The 20,169-nt window shown below is 39.6% G+C and overlaps 2 protein-coding genes across 3 annotated transcripts in view; both read right to left on the bottom strand.

Moving 5' to 3' along the window:
* Nucleotides 1-5,998: 5,998 nt before the first annotated feature.
* golt1a (golgi transport 1A) lies at nucleotides 5,999-14,791 on the bottom strand. Its single transcript, XM_031875633.1, has 5 exons — nucleotides 14,379-14,791; nucleotides 11,328-11,419; nucleotides 6,760-6,938; nucleotides 6,474-6,537; nucleotides 5,999-6,351 (listed from the first exon to the last, which is right to left on the bottom strand). Exons 1-5 carry the CDS (start codon nucleotides 14,401-14,403, stop codon nucleotides 6,322-6,324), a joined length of 390 nt encoding a protein of 129 aa, XP_031731493.1. The 5' UTR covers nucleotides 14,404-14,791; the 3' UTR covers nucleotides 5,999-6,321.
* A 543-nt stretch (nucleotides 14,792-15,334) lies between these two features.
* LOC116398890 (pleckstrin homology domain-containing family A member 6-like) overlaps nucleotides 15,335-20,169 on the bottom strand; it is a 10,153-nt gene continuing 5,318 nt past the window's right edge. For both annotated transcript variants that reach the window (XM_031875636.1, XM_031875635.1), the window contains one exon: nucleotides 15,335-18,649. In XM_031875636.1, the coding sequence (XP_031731496.1) occupies nucleotides 18,606-18,649 (44 nt within the window). In that variant the 3' untranslated portion in view covers nucleotides 15,335-18,605. The remainder of the gene's footprint in view (nucleotides 18,650-20,169) is intronic.

The following is a 20,169-nucleotide window of genomic DNA, read 5'->3' on the forward strand; positions in this document are numbered from 1 at the left end:
TAATTATGTCAAGTTAATTTGATATATAAAGGGTTGGCACGATTGTGTTTTAGTGAACTTTGCAATGAGTTTGTTGTGTTTGGCTTTAAAAAGGGGTTAGGGTTGCATCCATCCATACATAGATCCAGCAGTTGTTCTGCATTTCACACCTAATGGTTGTCACCTCATATAGTATTACCACCAACAAGGCACATTCTTTCATACATAACACAAACAATGTTGCTTTTGACACCACTACATTTAATGATTGCTGATTACACTTTATTGCTGTGTCGCATTTGTGTTGTATTTCTTTACCTTGTATATGTTATATTTGTTGCATATGACTAAGAACTAACTACAGTTTTGTGTTTTAGGTCAAAAACTCAGGGAATGGTTGTTTGCAAGGAGATCACCGTTGTCAGCAGTAGACATCGATGCGAATATGTATGCTAACTCAGTTGCCCACTATTACTGTCATCATCAACAACAAGTGCCCCCACCTGATAAACAGGTTGAAGGTATGAATGATTTCTCTCATTACTATTACTATTGTTGTACAGTTGAATCCTAAAGCAATACTAATCAACATTTAGTATTATAACAATGGATCAGATGACTTTGTGTATTGTATACGGGGTTGAAATAGTTCGGGGCCCACAGAGAAATGTCAATAATTTTGCTGTTCAACTGTATGGAGCAGCAGGTAGTGTTTGCATTGAAGACGATCTGTTAAACAAACTGTACACTACCTGCCCAGCACCAGCAGCTTGTTGAGGGGTGAAGGGGCCGACACAGTAACGTTTGGGCCGTCGGGCTATCATAAATTAGGAACACTTGCCAGATGTTCCTCGTTAGATCAATGGCAATCAGCTCCTGCCAGCCAAGGATCTGCAAGACACACAAACATAAACACACACACACACACACACACACACACACACACACACACACACACAGTACACAGGACCGCGCTAACACTTGAGCAACAACAACTTGATAAGTTAATAAAATGTCTTTGCTGTGTTTTCAGCTTTTTGTACTATCTTCAGATGGCTTTGGTGTCAACATTGGCAGAAAGAGAAATATAAGTTGTAAGGATATATCTACCAACTTTAACCACCGACATAAGTTGGGTGCTCTTATACTGAGCTATCTGAAAGAAACAAATCAGTTGTCTGTTTCTTTCTGAGACAAAATTTCAAAGTGCGGACGGATGAACTTTTATTGTGGGTGTAACACAGTTTAACAATAACTCAGTTGAGGAGAAAATGAAAACCATGCTTTTTATCTTTATAGGCGGTGACAGGGAGACCTCAAGTAGCTCGGATGATGAGGTGAGTGATGCAACATGAAATAATGCATGAAAGATGAAATACAATATTTCAGTTACTTTGCAAATATTTATCTTACTAATACATGAAAAGCAACATTAATATAACGACTGTGACTCTTGATGGTCAATTATTCATGTACATTATTGTCCTATTCAGGTCCTGTCTTACAAATCATTTTGCCACAGTTATTTGAGTGGTGTTAATAACTGCGCACAGAGGTATTAAGAGAGAGAACTAAAAGGAATCTATGGTTCCAATGAGGGTTTCATTTTCGTAGTTTTGGGGAGAACACGGTAGGCTTTGATAGCTCTGCACTCATCCAAGCAGTGGCTGAGATTTAAGTAGGGGGCAGCATCACTGTAAAGAAGTAAGTAACACGATGAGTCAGAATATCAGCCAGGTAGTAAACAAGCACATTTATCCTGCTCATCATCCAAACCACTTTAAGTTGAGGTAAAATTGAAAGTGAGCTCTGTAAGTATACCTGATTGCACAGAAAAGCTGCAATGAGGGATAATTACTACAGCGACAAGAACAGGACTGCTTACTAATCATTTTACACTTTGCTTTCTTTGTCCAATCCTTGGAACCTTGGAGGCATGCTGCCCCAAAATATGACCTGTTGAAGGATAGAACTTAGCTGCAGTAATAAAGCCACGGCTAGCTGCTATATAGGATACACAGGATACAGTCTGTTTATAGGTCTTATATACAGCTCTTTTTAATACAGGTAAAAGTTAATATTAAAAATGGGGCTGAATGTGTCACAAAGTTTAAATTCTGTCTGTCGCCAATTTATCTTTGATCAGAATACTTATTCATGATCAGCTCTTTATATGTGCTTATCATATTAACTTGGCAGTTATATTAATTGTTTGTGTTACACCTGCTCATTCAGTCATTTCTTATTATTGCTGTTTTTCACCTTTTTCGGCAGTTTGAGGAGTTGCCTGTTCGCCCACAGAGATCCTCCAGCATCATGCAAGAGGAAACAGATTACGTCAGGGTTAAACCTGGAGAAGCAGTTTGCTCTCAGAATGTCCATGCTTTACGACGGGACAGTGAACAATTTGGCCAAGGCGGGCTTCCACTGCGTAACTATGACTATGCGTCAGGTTTGGGTAGAAAAGGTGAGGTTGGATACCCGAGTAAGACAAACACAGACAACGTAGTGAAAAAACAGTGGGAAGACACTGCTCAGAGTAGCTCAGGATTCAGTAACAACGAAGAGGATGGTGATGAAGAAGAAGTAACCTACACTCATGTGATCATCAAACCCAAACACCAAAATGAGTAGCTACATCAAGAAATGAACTGTGGGGTGTTGTCAGTGCAAAGGAAGATGATGTGTTGAGAAAGTGAATTATTCTTTGATTAAGATTTTGATCTCTTTAAACTGGCAGAGCAGGCCTGGCTCTTTTGATGTTGACCTTCAAATCTCCCAGGGATCCTCCACTGTCATGTGTTGTGCACTCAGGTCTTGTTCCCACCAAACATCTTTGCAGCATTTGAATGTTAAACAGAGCTTCAGTCACTGACATGCATCAGTATTGCATTTAATACGACACATACAGCAATACAAACTGGCTCTAAACTCTGCTCGCTCCACCTACTACTCTGGCATCATCCACTCTGGTTCCACCAACCCCAAGGTCCTCTTCTCCACAATAAACAAACTCCTCAAACCTATGGACAATCTCTCCCACTCCTCCACAGCAAAGAAATGCAACTCCTTCCTGATGTTCTACAAAGCTAAAATTGACACCATCTACAACCAACTGGCCACTTCAAGCCCCGCTTCGTCCAACCCTGTATCTGCAAATCCTCCACTAACTGACCGGTCACTCTCCCGATTCTCTCTCATCTCCCCCTCGGATCTCAATAAATCACTCTCTGGCATGAAGACTCTGACCTGTGACCTCGACCCTATCCCTTCCACTTTAGTTATGGCCTGTCTCCTGGCCCTCAGCCCGCAACTCCTGTCTGTTATCAACTCCTCCCTGTCTACTGGCTCCGTCCCTCCCGCCCTCAAACTCGCCTCAGTCACACCCATCCTCAAAAAACCTGGCCTTGACCCTGACGTTCACAACAATTACAGACCCATCTCCAATCTCCCTTTTCTGTCTAAAATACTGTAACGCACTGTTGCCCATCAACTGAAAACCCACCTGGACTCAAACCAACTGTATGAACCATTTCAATCCGGATTCAGATCTCATCACAGCACAGAAACTGCCCTCATCAAAGTCACCAATGACCTCCTCCTCTCCTCTGATGAACACTCCCTCAACATCCTGATACTACTTGACCTCAGCGCAGCCTTCGACACCATCAACCGCTCCATCCTCCTTTCCCGTCTCGAGTCCTCCCTCCACATCACTGGCACAGCCCTCTCCTGGTTCAAATCATACCTCTCCGACCGTGAACAGTTCATCAGCATCAACAAATTCAAGTCTGACACAGCCCCAGTCTCTCAAGGTGTCCCCCAAGGTTCAGTACTCGGTCCCCTCCTCTTCATCCTCTACCTGCTCCCCCTTGGCGACATCATACGCCACCATGGTCTCCACTTCCACTGCTATGCTTATGACACCCAGCTCTACATCTCCACCAAATCCATCACCCCCACCATCTACTCCACCATCACCAACTGCCTCACAGATATAAAAACCTGGATGCAAGCCAACTTCCTCAAACTCAACACCGACAAATCTGAAGTCCTCATCATTGGCCCCAAATCATTAAACAATTCCCACCACAACTTCTCCTTCTGCATCAATGGCAACACTGTTCCTGTCTCCACACATGTCCGTAACCTTGGGATCATTTTCGATCAAACTCTCTCCTATGAACGACACGTCAATCACATCACAAAAACCGCCTTCTTTCATCTCAAAAACATCGCCGTCTCCGTCCCTCCCTCTCCTCCGCAGCCGCTGAAACACTCATCCACGCCTTCATCACCTGTCAGCTGGACTACTGCAACAGCATCCTGTACGGCTCACCCACCAAAATCATCAACAAACTACAATACATCCAGAACTCTGCTGCCCGTCTGCTCTCCCACTCCCGCACCACAGACAACATCACCCCAGTCCTTCAAAACCTCCACTGGCTCCCCATACAGCAAAGAATTCAGTTCAAGATTCTTCTCATCACTTACAAAGCCCTCCACAGCCCCTTCATACCTTTCAGACCTCCTGCACCGTCACACTCACAACCGCAACCTCAGATCTGCCGACGCCAACCTCCTTACCCCCCCTACTCTGTCCAAGCATCGGACCTGGGGGGACAGGGCCTTCTCTGTTGCTGCCCCTCTCTCTGGAACTCCCTGCCCCAACACCTCAGACATTCTCCGTCAATCGCCACTTTCAAAACTGCACTTAAAACTCACCTATTCAAATCTGCTTTTAACCTCTAAAGTCAGTCATCTATGTTTTCTTTCTTTCTTTTTGTGTTTATTTTTCTTTCTTACTGTTATGATGTCATAGATTTTGTTCTTATTATAAATGCTTTTATTGTTTCTGTTTTTATCATGTAAAGTGTCTTTGAGTGCCTTTTAAAGCACTATATAAATAAAATGTATTATTATTGTTATTATTAGACAGCTAAGCCATTTTACTAGCTAACAATAGCAGCAGGAAGCTAATTTTTTCATTTATGCAACATATGCAACATCAGCTTGCTTGAAAAACTCGAACTTTGCAAGAAAAATCTCAACACAGAATTGAAAGTAATGGATTGTGGAGGAAGTCTTGATCTTGTAGTTTCCCATAATTGCCACTCGATCTTACTAAAGGGCCATAATTTACTAAAGCTGTAAGAGCGTCTTACAGCTCTTTGTTTGAGAGGGCTTTATATCTGAAGAGGAACACCTTTTCTTTTATTCATCATACATTTTTTTTCAATCCTTTTTAATTCAATCATTTTTATTGTCTATTTGGTATACATACATTGCGCACAGATTTTAATGCTGTACCAGTGTAGAGCACTTTTAAAAAATGTGTTCCACAAATAAAGGTACCATGGGTTGTCACTTCACAAACCTTATGTGTATTTTCTTCAACTCAATAACTAAAAATCTGAAATCATATTATTTAGTCCCCCAAACCGTCAGTCCCATGTCGGTGCCCTAGGCCCGTCTGTTAACATAAAGTCTACTGCCAGAAAGAAGTAGTATTTGATTCAAATTTTAGTTTCAAACCACAAATCACAAAAGTTTTCAAGACTTGACTACTGTAACTCCCTTCGCTCTGGCATCATCCAGAAGTCACTCTCTCACCTCCAACTACTTCAGAATGCAGCAGCTACACTTCTCACTGGTTTAAACAGACGACATTACATCACCCCAATCCTGGCTTCTCTCCATTGACTCCCTGTTGGTTTTAGAATTGATTTTAAGATTTTACTGATCACTTTTAAAGCACGTATGGGTCTGGCCCTAAAATATATAGCAGAGCCAGCTTGTAGCCTTAGATCCTCAGGTGGGGCCCGCCGGCCTTCCAACTGTTTCAAAGTCAAGGCTCAAACTAAAGGTGACCTTGCTTTTGCCATCAGAGCCCCTCGACTTTGGAACGACCTGCCTTTGTACGGCTTTGAACAATACGGCTTTGTACAATTAAATTATATTCTTTATTTTTTGCTATGTGGAATGATATACTGTACAAAAGACAATATAAGAACATTTATTTTTCAAAAAAATATTAACATCGTTAAGCAAAACAGTAAATTATTGTAAAATAAGATGGATAAACGCCCCTTTTTTAAAATAAATGTAGCTTTTAAGCAGCATATCGTTTGACTGTTAATTAATAACTGTAACCGTATATGGTACAAAACACAATACATTGTTAAAAAATTATTTTTTCTCACTAGTCATCTGCAAAATAAATGACAAGAGTTCAATTATTTAGTTGCTCATCAGTTGTCCTCTGACCACCCAGTATCAGATTAACAGCCAGTTAAAGGGCATCCAGCATTCTCTCCCTGCTGCAACATGTTCTTCTGCTCAGACCATGGAGGAGCTGCTGGGGAAAAACTAACAGGAAAAAAAATGAAAAGCAACAATCTGTCAAATCACTGTAGTGACATCCCTGAGGTATATCAAATATGAAAGGAAAAGCCTATCAATTCTTAATCTCAGTCAAGAACAAAACATACTGCAGTGAGGAAAGGGATGTTCACAGATGACAGCATAAAGGCCAAGGCCATGGGGAAGAAGGACCTGCAGAGGGAAACAATAGTGTGATGGGAAAACCTCTCGTTCTAACATAGCCTCCTTTTTGACATTTCTGGCATTTCATTTTTTATTTTTTGAAATGTAACACATCATCAATTGTGATCTAATGTGATCTAATGTGACTAAGCCTAAACTGGGACATAAAATGCCAACATGATCACCTGTCTACAGTATGAGACAAAATAACAAAAGCCTTGTTAGACTTACCTGAATGACAGCACAAAACCATAACTCTCCACCAGCATTCCAATGATTGGCCAACGACACAGCACCAGAGATACGCCTCCCAGGAAGAAGAAAGAACCCCGAAACTTATGTCTTTGGAAGAAGAAGTGGGCTGTCCTCCTGAGTCCAATGATGAACATCAAACCAGTCAGCAATAGAATCTACAAGGGGCCATCAAACCATAAAATCTGAGGATATATCAAACACATACTCAAACTATGTGTAGTTATTTCATTTTGCTATTTGTCTTCCTATATTTGAACTAATTCTTCCTACCTAATCAAAAGGCCTTGAATGCAACATTTTACCAAACTGTCATTGTATTTTGTTTGTTGTCCGGCAGGTGTTGCTGATGTATTCATGATTATCCTGTGAACATTGTTTCTGAACTATAAGAATATGTCACTGAGATAAAATACCTTCTGCCTCTGAGGAACTCCCCTTCTTCTATCAACTCTTCAACTATTGGTCACCCTTATCATTTGTTCTGTCCCAGCTTGGTCTCTGTTCTAACGTGTCATTCTGTCCTAACATGTCATATATTGCTGCTTAGGCAGCAGTCTTAGTGTCACTGTTCTAATGCATAAGGTATTATACTGTATGGCTTTCGTACTTGAACAAATAAGGTCACCTATAGATTTTGATAGCAAAGTCTCACTCCCAGGTTGTGTGATTTTTTGTCAGTGCCCCTCGGTGTCTTGACACCGATGCACAGGATACCTTTTAGCGTCTGTATGAGACGTATCAGGCTTTAAACTAACTCCAATGTAAACTCATCTGGATTATTATTAGATGCTCAGGTCAACAGACAGTATAGAAAGCGTGACAGGACTTGAAAAGGACTTTCCTTGAGGAGAACAGCATTCAAGTCTCGTGTGAAACCATATGTTGAGTTATTTTCACTAAAAACGTTATGTCATGGGATGCTTCATAAATTGAGTCATATGATTTTGTGTTTCATATTAAATACACTGTTACTTTGGAATATACCCACTTCATTTGACAAATGCACATTTGACCAATGTTGGGCCCATTCATATGTTTTCTGACAAACAGCATCCGATTTACATGACTTTTACACAATGTGGTTTACACTTGATATAGAGCGACATGCATGTTTGCGCGTGTTCTGTAGCGCCACACAGCGGATACAGGAAGTGGAGGACTATTTGCCAAGCATAATTTCCAGTGTCAGGCGGTCCATGTGGAAAAAACATGTCGGACTTGCGGTCACGTTGTCCGGCTGCGCAGGACGGAGTCCCGCCGCACCCCCGACGTGCGGGAGGATGCGAGGGCCTGTTCATCGCTGCTCGCAGCTTTAATTAGGGTCCGAGCAACCGACAACGTCGAGCCAGCGAAGGCCCAATTGAAATTCTAAGGGTTTTTATTATTAGGGCCCGAGCAACAGACAACCTTGGGCTGTGAAGGCCCTATTGAAATTCTAATACACATACATCGGGCGCATATTTGGGAGACTTGCCATACTCGAAAACTCACAAAATGTTGCAGACTTGTCAGGCCTGGTGAATATAGCCATCTGATATAGGTTGCATATTTTGTGTAAAAAATGGCTCTCTAGCGCCCCCTAGAAGTTGGACCAGCGACGCCCTTCGGCCAATATGTCCGATTTACTTGAAATTCAACACACATGTCCAGCTCCGCTAGCTCTACAAAAAAGCCTCTCAGACCCTAAAGTCCGCCTCTTTAGAATTTCTGCCATTTTGAATTTTGTGAAAAACACTTTTTTTCAAACTCCTCCTACACACTGTGTCCGATTGCTATCAAATTTGCTCTGGATCATTATTGGATCTACATTATCAAAAGTTATTAAAATATTTTTGATATCTCTTTGCGTTGACAAGATATAGACCAATAAACGTCTTAGGGGCATGGCTTATATATCAATACACAACTTCTCAACCATTTGTCCTAAAATCACCAAATTTCCAGCATATGTGCACATTGCATCCTGTAACATACCCTGAGATTTTCATTTCATTCAACCACTACGGGGCGGTACAGTAAACCCACCATATTATTGCCTTTTTGTCACTTTTCGCAGTTTTCAGCCTTTGTACTTTAACAAACTCCTCCTACAGAATTACTGGGATCAACCTCAAATTTGGTCAGGATGCTCTTCAGACCTTTTGTGATGAAAAGTTATCAAATTCATGAGTTTTCATGGAAGAACCGTGACGTGGCAGCCATTTCGCCTTATTCGGCATGAACAATAAAGTTGTTATAACTCCAAGGTACATTATTCAATCTGCAAAAAATTACATATGCATGATGCTACTTCAAGTATGGGCATATAAATAAATGCCAAACTTTTCAATGACTCATAGCGCCACCTACTGGCAAAAGGAAATGTCACACAAATTTTGTAAGGAAAGCCTTATGACATTGAAGATGCTTCATTATGAATATTGTGATTTTTTGTTGAACACTGTTGCCATGGCAACTCATCATTCGCCATGAAAAAGAAAGCTTAATTTTCTGTGGCTTGGGATGCTCAAAAAGTCATGGAACTTTGTAGATTTGTCATAGGTGATGGGAAAACATATTTTATATGGGATTTTGGCTTGGCCATTTTTAATTGCCTCCATAGTGCCCCCTATAATATTTCAAAAGAGCAGCCCCAGCGCTACGTTTGAGGTAGATGTATGAAACTTGGTAAGCATATGTATCCCAGAGAGACTTTAAAAAAGTATCTGGTACTATGCTCTAAACCAGAGGTCTTCAAGTATGGGCTGCGGAGGCACTGCAGGGGTTCCGCGAAATGTTTGGTTGATTAGACAATTTTTAATTTTTAGTTCTTTATATATATATATATTTTTTTCCAAACATGAATCTGTCCATTATTTTAATAGTTCAGTATTGTATGCAAGATAACAGGTATCTTTATGCATGGCAGTGGCACTAATAGGCCATCACTCATTTTATGTTTAAAATGAAAACATCAATTTGAATAACTTGTATGCATGATTATCATGCAATTAACAGACAATGTTGATTGGCATTGGTATCAGTTGACAAGGTATGTTTATAAATGGCAGTGGCTCGGCCACCCTACTCACTGTGCCTTGCAGGTTTAAAATAAAAACATGAATATATGAACCTGTGTATTATTTGAATAGCTTAGTATTGAATGCACAATAACAAGGTATACAGTATACATGGCACTAGGCCCAGTTTAATATAAAACACAATTTTATACAATATGTATAGTCGGGGGTCCCTGCTCCATCTCTCTGTCAGTTTGGGGGTCCTTGGCCTAAAAAACATTGAAGACCCCTGCTCTAAACTGTAGTTTTTGTGACAAACAGCATCCGATTCGCATGACTTTTACACGATGTGGTTTACACTTGATATAGAGCGTGTTCTGTAACGTGTTCTGTAGCGCCACATAGCGGATACAGGAAGCGGTGGACTATTTGCAAAGCATAATTCCCAGTGTCAGGTGGTCCACGCAGGAAAAAGACGTCGGACTCGCAGGCGCCTTGTCCCGTCGGCAACCCCGGCATGCGGGAGGATGCTAGGGCCTGTTCATCGCTGCTCGCAGCTTTAATTATGTATATTTTGCAAGCCCTATTGAAAGAAATCACACTAAAAGAGACAATTGATTGAAAAATAACCCAGATAATATGCGAGTTAAATGCTGTGTCTTATTGTATACATGTAGTTTATGTGAAGCACTTTGTAGCATGATTTACTCATCCCTCCTCTTTTGTGTCTTTTGTTTGGGGAAGTAACTTCTTTAAATGTGCATGTAGCACCTATTTATCTCAGTGACACATGAATTCATGTTAATTCCTTTATAAACACCAGGGTTCTCATTTATAAAACAGTGTGTAGGATCTGCTGGGTCTGATAACATCCCTGGCCCTGTACTAAGAACATGTACCAACCAGCTAACTGATGTCATCACTGACATTTTCATCATATCACTGTCACAGGAGAGAGTTCGGCTTCAAGACAGCAACCATCATCCCTACACCTAAAAAGTCTGCCGTCTAAATGACGTCCTGTGGCACTCGGCCCCATTCTGATGAAGTGCTTTGAGAATCTGGTTCTCCAGCTCATCAAAAACAACATCCCGGTATTCCTGGACCCTCATCAGTTTGCATACAGAGCCAACAGATCCACAGAGGATGCTCAGCCCTCACTCATCTTAAAGATAACAACACCTAAACCAAAGTGTTGTGTGCTGAGTTCAGCTCAAAGAAGAGCTCTGTTGTGAACTTTGCAGACGACAATACTGTCATGGACCGGATTAGAAACAAAGGTGAGATTTCATATAGAGAGAAAATTAACTATCTGTGAGGCTCCTTAATTCTTCCTCCATCCTCGATATATTGTTCTTTGTGTCTTGTTATGTAACAAAATGGGACTGCAATCTGCTTTCTGTTGTGCAACCCTGTTGTACATGACAATAAAATAACCGTGTAATTTAGTAATTTTGCAGATTAAAACTGATTAAGACTGCACAATACTTAATATTAATAGCTGATTAACTGACTATGACGTATATGACACGAAAGGTTACTCACATTCCCGAAGGCCAGCAGGACGGAGTCAAAGTACAGCATCACACCAAAGAGCAGGAAAAATAAACCGAATCCCATCAGACCAACACCAATCTCTGGAAGACAAACATACACAGGGTATATAAAAACTTAAATGGAGATGCCTGTATAATATTAACAATGATTTGCAGGTATTAATCTGGGGATAGATGTGTTAATAGACAGGGTATGAAATCAGCCCTGAATGGGCAATAAGTTTCTTTTAGCCGTTCAGCTTTAAGCATGTTACCTAATACAAAATAGTCATCCTGTTCTCTCCAGGATGTAGGAGGACTGTAGAGAGGTGTCCTAACCTGTAGCCCAGTACAAGATGTTACATACACAGTCCAATGTAGAGGAATGTAGAACTGTGATGTAATGGATAAGGCTGACATTTTTCTTATTGCCAACAAATGTCATCAAAAGATGAAAACCAACAACATGTTAATCCGTCTCTGAATAGTTTTTGACTTACCTAACCTCTGCTTCGGCTTACATCTTTAAAAATGGCTCTTAGATACAGTTTGAATACAGATACAAATTAAGACTGAGGATGAATGCATTTTAAACAACTAGAACACATCCACAAATCTGTGATCCACGTCGCTCATAACTGGACTTTAAACAGTATTTACTTTGTCTGGAGGCTACAGCAAAACAAAGTAGTAAATAACAACAATAAACAATTTACAAATATTGGTAATTTGTAAATACCAATCAATTTTTTTATTTATTTCACTGATGTTATATTATGTATCAAAAGAGTCATATATAACATTTAAACCATTATTATATTATATTATATTTAGTGCTGGGCAACGATTCAAATATTTAATCGCGATTAATCGCATGGATTTTTTGCGATTAATCGCGATTAATTGCATTGTTATGGCAAAGTTCAATAATGAATTCAAAAGTAGTGTAATGCGCACTTTTATTTTAAAAGTACTGCTATATGAACAAAAGGGCAATAACATTTGGTTCACGAGATGCAGGTAGCATGTTTTATACTTAATGTCAATATAATTCATACTTTGTTGGCATCTTATTCTGAAAACCGGATGTTCATCTGAAGAAACCGGATGTTGTCTCACGTTAATCTTTCCGCTAACTTTCAAAGTCCTTCGCTCGCTCCCGATCTGTGCCGTTTAATGCGTTTACCGTGAATTTCAGCATATAGGTGCACTAAAATGTAAGTGTCTGCTGAGTTGACCACGGAGATCTGAATGTCTGCTGACTTTACCGCAGCGATGTCCAGTAGTCTCCAGGGAGAGCAACAGTTCTTGTCATCCTCTTGTTGTTATGTATATGTATTGTCTCTTGTCTTTCAATTAAAAAAAAAGAAAAAAAAGAAAAAATAATTGTCGGCGTTAATGAATGAATGCGTTAACGCGAAATTAACGCGTTAACTTGCCCAGCACTAATTATATTGTAATATCAGATATAGAGGAGTAGTGTATACCTGAAGTCTCTCTCCTTCTGTATATGTTGTTAGCAGAGCTTCTCTTTGTTCACATAGTCGGCCATCAGTGTGTGCTTTAAGTCCCTGTTAGTGCACATGAGTGCATATTTGATGGCCTTGCTTCTCTGGCATTTGGCTTTTGTGCCCTCAACATCAAAGACCAAGTGACCTAGTCCCTGAAATGATGAAATTCCATTTTCAGCAGTGGATTAATCCACATCTGGTGCTCTAGTTATAGTGTATTTGAGGCAGCAGGACAGTGTACATGGGATTGTGTCAAAATAAACTGTTTGTGTTCAGTTTAACTCACTGATGTGTTTTTCATAGTTTTTGGCACATAGGAATAATATATATCAGGCTTTGGATAATTCTAAAAAGCATATTTATATAATATAACATAATAAGAATATTACCAGTCCTATCTAGGGAAGGGAAAGGATGGCGTTTCTCAGACTGTGTTCAGCAGTGATGATGATGTTCTCTGAGGAGTCCTGTGGGGGGCATTGCCCCGTTGTTTTCGTGTTTTCCCTGGTCACCTATTTGGTTTGTGATATATATGGTCAGGATCTCACAGGGAAGCTTGTAAATGACCAGTCAATCTACATTCCCTCACCTATGGTCACCAGCTAATTGATCCAATGAATGAGATGGCGGATAATAGCAGCCAAAATGAGTTTCCTGGGCTGAACCTTAGAGATGGTGAGGAACAGTAAGGGGTGTATATATATATATATATATATATATATATACATTTATGCATATACTAAGATATATACAGTGTGTCTGTATATCAGATATTAGTCACATAAACAGTAAAATAAATATGAATACATAATAGATCAGATATATGCAGAATAGATGGTAAACAAATATGAATACACTGTAGATCAGATATATGCAGAATAAATATGAACATACTATTGATCAGATATTAGTCACATAGACAGTATAATAAATGTGAATACACTATAGACCAGATATATTCAGAAGAGACAGTAAATAAATATGAACACACAATAGAATATATATGAATACACCATAAATATGACATGCCTTCCAGTCTTCTACCTCAATATTGTGATCCACCGCTTGAAACTCAACACTGTGCAGACTGCATTGCACAGCTGCTTACATAGACAATGAAGGGGAAACGTGGAAATGAGGGATCTTGTGGACACGTACCAGTCAGCACTGAAGTGCGTTACACTAACTTTTAGCTTCCCACACAAAACTCCTCAGTCACACTTTTTGCTATGATTTTTTGATGCATTTGGCAAAAAGCAGGACCATCTTTAGACCATTGCAGAAGCTTTAAACATACCAGTACTACTTATTCATTGCACACAGTTCCTCGTAGTGATTCTGTGAGGCTGATAGACAAGGGTCTGAAATGATTAAACTGGAAGTGAATTTACCTGTTATCCACTCTTTAAAAGTTATACTCTCTTATTATCCTAAAGTATTTTACCTTGAGATGCAATGCTGCCACACGTACACCTCTGGGCTATGACTCACTCAGAGGATTACAGCGTCACCCCAACACTTTAGAAGAAGGCAACTGTAGAAACACTTACTCTGGAACTCTGTGATGGCCATCATGGTAATCCCTTATGTCTTCCTCTACTCACTGGCTTAGTTTCTTCTCTGTGACTGTCTGGAACAAATGGCTCCTTTCCTTTTCTTACGGTGACCTTTGTGCGTTGACGTTGTCAGTGTGTGAGGTGAACATTAACCAGAGCAGGCGCACACTGAGCCCCCAATGATCGCTGGGGATTCTACTATTGAGTGATGTCATCAGCCACTCTAAGACTTTTAATAGTTTTACCCCTTATCTGTTGTTTGGCTCCTGGATATCTCAGACAATCTGGTTTGCATAGTTTAGTCCATGCTATCCATACTTTGCAAATGTTAATGTTCATACCCAGTCTACCAGTGTCTTAATCAGCATCTTTTTAAGGCAGACGGACTTTGTTTGAACAATTTAAAAGTAAAATAGTTTACCTCTAATCCAATACACTTCCTACGTCACCCATCTGTTCCGTCTGCCAAAGACAAGAGACAAGAGGAATCAAGACAGGAGTATGACACAACACAACTCACTGAAACTTCGGTAGATCATAGTAACAGTGCAGCTGTTCTTATCCAGTCAACCCCTCACAAATTTAGAAAGTTAGACAAGCAGTCCAAACCTCCATATCAGGTGCATAGGAACTGTACCTGTGTCCACCTAAAATCATTTAAAATACCATAACACAATTTTATCCGATCAACCATAAAAATCTGGAGGTGTTTTTAACAACTTTGGTCTTTTTTTTGGAACCATTATTGGTAATAATGACTCCAAATTGATTGCTGAGATCTAGGAACATCACTACAAATAAGTCAGAGTGGTCATGAAACAAGAGCATGCAGTCAATGCTGTATTTCATGATATGTTTTATACTTCTTGGTTTTATTTCTGTATTTCTTTCTTTGTGTCTTCAATACATAACTGACTTATCTAAGCCTTGATGTGAAAGAATCCAGTCTGTTTATTTTTGCACTTTATTCATTCAGACATACAGTTTGATATATCAAAGACTGTAGAATATCATCAGGGTTAGACAGTTATGTCAGTAGTCTTTTTGGCAGTGAACGTCATCATCAACATATAATTAGAGCAGTGAATAGATCATTATTCCAGGCATGTTCTATCATACAAAATACTGTGATGAATTCAGAAGCATCTAAAGAAACACATTATGTGTATACATTCACTTTATTGCAAGGTTTTCTGAAAGCAAGCATTTCTATATGTCCATTTTTCATTATTTGCATAGTTCAAGCTGTTTGTTTATTTCGTCCCATGGTTACATGTAATAGCAGGATATACTGTAACTGAGTTTAAAAATATTATATACATTGACCAATTTATATAATGTATATATTCTTTATTTTTATCTTCCACAAATGTTACATCTACTATCAAATATTGGACACCACTGTTTGGCTGTAATTTCTGAACACATCAGTTTCCAATTATTTCAAAAATATCATCAAACAATCCTCAAGAGCAAATAAAAACAGGTTTTTTTGTGAAAAATAAAAAATGTAATTGAGTGTAAAATTTTAACGTGTCAACTTGTCATTATGTATCTAAAAAAATCTGAACTGCCTCTCTTGAATGTAGACTCTTTCTAAAAAGATATTTAAAACAAGAAAAAATAGAAGTATTCTCGAAAATCCGTTAACTGCTTTTCAGCGTAAATTCTGTGCCGTATTGTCTGACTGACTATGGACATACAATACAAAGGCAGGTCACTCCAACACTGTGTATGGGCAAAAATGTAGATAGCATACACATCACAAAAAGGAGGTGTGTGTGTGTGTGTGTGTAATATGATTAATCAATGCAGAATTTGATGACCAAAAATACAACATGAATAAAATGTACCATACATAAAAGAAATGAATGCAATGAATAGTGTTAGCATTAAAATAAGAATGAATACATAACAAATAATGAGTTGTGTTTTTTGCATTTGTTTATTTTATGCATTTTTGTGTATTCAAAATTAATGAAACCAATGCATTATTTACTTTAATAATAATAATACATTTATTTCATTAATTATGGTTGGCCATTTTTAAGTCTTAAGCCACTATGTGTAGACATTTCTAAACTTCAATCATTGCTTTTCCCTCCAGATTTAAACTCCTTTGGAAGTCATCTCGTGATTAGGTCCATTCTTCACAACATATAAAAAACTGACATCTCAGACTTATGGCACTGCATGACTAGATGAAATGTTGGGATATGTTACAGGACTTACAAATGACTGCATCATTAGCTTACTCCTCTTCACACAGACAACTGCATAGTAGCTCTGCTAAGGTCACTTTCCACATACACTGAACGATATCTATCCAACATCCTTTACCTATATATATATATATATATATATATATATATGTGCAGACAATCATTGGGTGAGCTGCACACTGTATGTGAGGTAATGATGAGGTGAACATGCCCCTTCAAGATGCAGGACGAATTACACTCCTATGCATCTGCTGTAGACGAGAGACGTTTTTTAGTTGACAAATGTCAGGTTCATTTAGAGCAGTGTACAGTGATGGTGTGGAGGTCAGGGTGCCTTCAACACAAGACTCATCCTGTTTCCTACTTGTAGTCTGAGCTAGCGTTGTCCTTGTTTAACTACCTGAGGACCGCCATCGCTGTCTAAAGAAAAAGTATTTGTCGAAACCTAACCTTACTTTAACCATAGTGTAGTTGCCATGAGCAATGAAGGAATACTGAATTGACAAGGTTTCTTGACTCATATTCACTTCATCTTTGAGCAATTTCTGTCCCGTCTTTAGTCTATGTTGTTGCCTCATATAGATGCTTCGTTACATCGGGCAGAGGATTCTTTCACTGCCTGCTGTTTCTTTGAATCAGCTATTGTAAAAGTTGATATACACTTGGTATACCTTAGTTCAAAATTCCACTGCTGGTGGTATGCTTGAACCACAACAATGGAGGGAAGCTTGTCACTTCCTGCCTCACAGCTTCAGACTGAACAGAACCATACAGACAGCGAGTCCAGCCACAGAAAATGTGTCTGTCTTAGTTACTAAAATACTCCACCATGCAGATCAAATGTCCATAATGCAACTGACCTAAGTGTAGGATCTCATCTCCACAGAGAGTTCTGTCATTACCACACAGAGCAGGCTCATTATTTCCAATGAAGAGCAGACGGGCGAGTCCTAGCTGTGCCTTGATTTTCCTCCAGGTTTTGTGGTAAAAGTTCAAATCGATGTACTTTTGAGTGACCAATGGCACTGCAGCATTGACAGCAGCCAAAGGCTTTGAAATGCCTCTTCCAATGTAGAAAAGAGTAACGCCTGAAATATACTTTCTGCGTAAGGTCCTTTTGACATACATTTCCTCAACTGTGCATGTCTGCCACGATCTGCAGACTGCTGTCCAAAATGTGAGACCATGCACACTATATGTGCCGTCAAGCATGCCGACTGGACTACATCCATTCCAACATAGTAAAAGTAAAAAAAACCTCCAGCATGACAGCAGAGAGGGTGAGGATACCAGGTTAGAAAATGAGTATTGTGTTTCATGAATGCCATACTCTGAATTGTAAGTGTGGAAGAGGTGTCGCCATACTCAGCTTTGTAAAATAGATCATGGTTTGTGTAATGCATTTCATCTTCGACTCGGCCTCACAACAAACTCTGTGCTCCAGTGTGTTTGGTGTGAAAGATGGGTGATGCATTGATGCAAAGCGTAATCCAGGTGACATTATGTTTGTATGTAATGCTATCGGTTTCATATGAGTGATATTGATAGCAGACAAGGTTTATAGGAAGGGGGTAGTGTAAGGGGTGCAGGTGGTGGTGAAAAAGTCATCACAGTGAGCTCAGGAGAGTCCTCAGCTTTGTACAGAGGATCTTGTTCCTCTTCGGCGTGGCCTCTCAATGTCTAAAATAACTCATCATCATAAACATAGTTCAGCTTTGTAGAAGATGTCCTGAGCAAAATTATATGGAAATATTCCCATCTTGAAGCTTGTAAGAGAGCCTTCCTTTGTGCCATGCATCACACACAGCAGGAGACCGTCGTGATTACTGGAGTTTTGGGGGATGAGCTAACAAGTCTTTATAGTTTCCTTTTTGCTCCTGCCTCCTTGGAACTTCCTTTGACAGCTTTCAGTGCTTTTGTTGAAGTTCAGTTTAGGTGCTGAAAAGAATAAATCTTTTGTCCCTGGCCATCTTCATTGTTCAGTTAAGTCAGTGATTCCTTAGAAAGCTGCTCCATCAAAACTGACAGCAGCCAGAGCTTGAGCTACAGACAAAAAAAAAGCAAAGAAAGACGGAGTAAGAACAGTGACATGTGTCATTGGGTACTTACAAATGTTTACTTTCAAGGGAGATAAATGGAATTTTAACTCTGTAAACCGTCTAAAGAAAAGTGTATTTGTAATCCCTGCAAACACGACACATACTAAGATACAGCAGATGGTTAGTACTTGAGAGTCACAATATAGGTAAACTTGTTATCTGAAGCTTTCAACTTCATCTCTTGGCCTTCCTTAATTGTCATGTTAAATGGACTTTTGTTGTGCCTTTCTAGGCTTCACACACCGATGCCTAAGGCCATGTCCACACTACTACGTTTACACTGACCGTCCACACTAGGCCGGAATTTTAGAGCAGTGATTTTCAACCACTGTATCGTCAGGTGTGCCATGGGAAAATGTCCAATTTCACTTAAATGGTCAAAAGAACTAGTTGCTGCAAATTGCCATTGTTGAGCATCTGAGCCTGCAATACAGTGACTGGCTAAGTAATTAAATACTCTTCCTTGCCAGTAGCTCAATAATGACCTTGTTAATTTAAGACAGTAGAATTAAATGATGCGTGGGAGAGGTTGCGGTGACAAGACAAACAGCAATGGAGAAATATTTGAAAAGGAAAAATGCAGACTCTGAACTGGGTCCTGGACAACAAAACTAAAAACAGAGAGAGACTGAGAGCTGTTGAGGAAGAGCTTCATGTGTGTGCTTTTCTTCAGCTTCTGCCAGGATATCAGCTTTGTGTTCATCGAAACAGGCCCAGGTTTCACACTGAGTAAGGATCAACAAATTGAGAGACTTGGCATTAAATTGTCAGCATATATGCTGTATTATGCTACAATGTGTCATTTTGTAACTTTTTTGGTTGTTGGTGTGCCGCGGGATCTTTTTAATGTAAAAAATGTACCGCGGCTCAGAAAAGGTTGAAAAACACTGTTTTAGAGCACCAAAAACGGATAAGCTTTCAAACGCTGGGGTTACTTCGTAGTGTGGACGGTCCTCAACACATAAGTTTGGAAATGATGACGTAGACACCCACGTTCAGTACTTGATTGGTTCTTAGCAGTCACAACGTGTCCTTACCTGATTCGTCACTCCCCTATCATGTGGCCCTTTTCCGGAGGATCACAAACAACAACAGCCTTGACTATCAATCGACTACTAGTTGTTAATTCAACATGGATAACTGATTACAGGCGTTGCTGATCTTGTTGTCCATACTAGCAGCTGTTGTGCATTTTATAATTCTACTACTAATGACATTCGGTGGAAGCAAGCTGTTATTGGGGCGATTAGCAAATGGTAATTGTTCTCCAGTGCAACAGGGACTACGAATGTGACAACAGACAACAACGGAACCGAGAGGAAATGAGTGTGAGACGTGTGTTGGCCAAATTTATTGACCCAAAAATAAATTACTTTGATTTGTAAGTGTTCATTTTAAGGTAAATTTGCTGTATATAAGAGAGAGAGAGAGAGAGAGAGAGAGAGAGAGAGAGAGAGAGAGAGA

Source organism: Anarrhichthys ocellatus, unplaced genomic scaffold (assembly GCF_004355925.1).
Source record: "Anarrhichthys ocellatus isolate YVR2014 unplaced genomic scaffold, GSC_Weel_1.0 scaffold92, whole genome shotgun sequence".
Classification (NCBI taxonomy): Eukaryota; Metazoa; Chordata; class Actinopteri; order Perciformes; family Anarhichadidae; genus Anarrhichthys; species Anarrhichthys ocellatus.

Bases quoted from the DNA above. Each gene is read 5' to 3' on its own strand.
- golt1a (XM_031875633.1), bottom strand. From the start codon at position 14,403: ATGATGGCCATCACAGAGTTCCAGA. The intron at 11,420-14,378 runs GTAAGTGTTTCT...TTTGTCTTCCAG, and splicing joins GGCCATCACAGAGTTCCAGA to AGATTGGTGTTGGTCTGATG. The intron at 6,538-6,759 runs GTAAGTCTAACA...TTCCCTCTGCAG, and splicing joins GGTTTTGTGCTGTCATTCAG to GTCCTTCTTCCCCATGGCCT.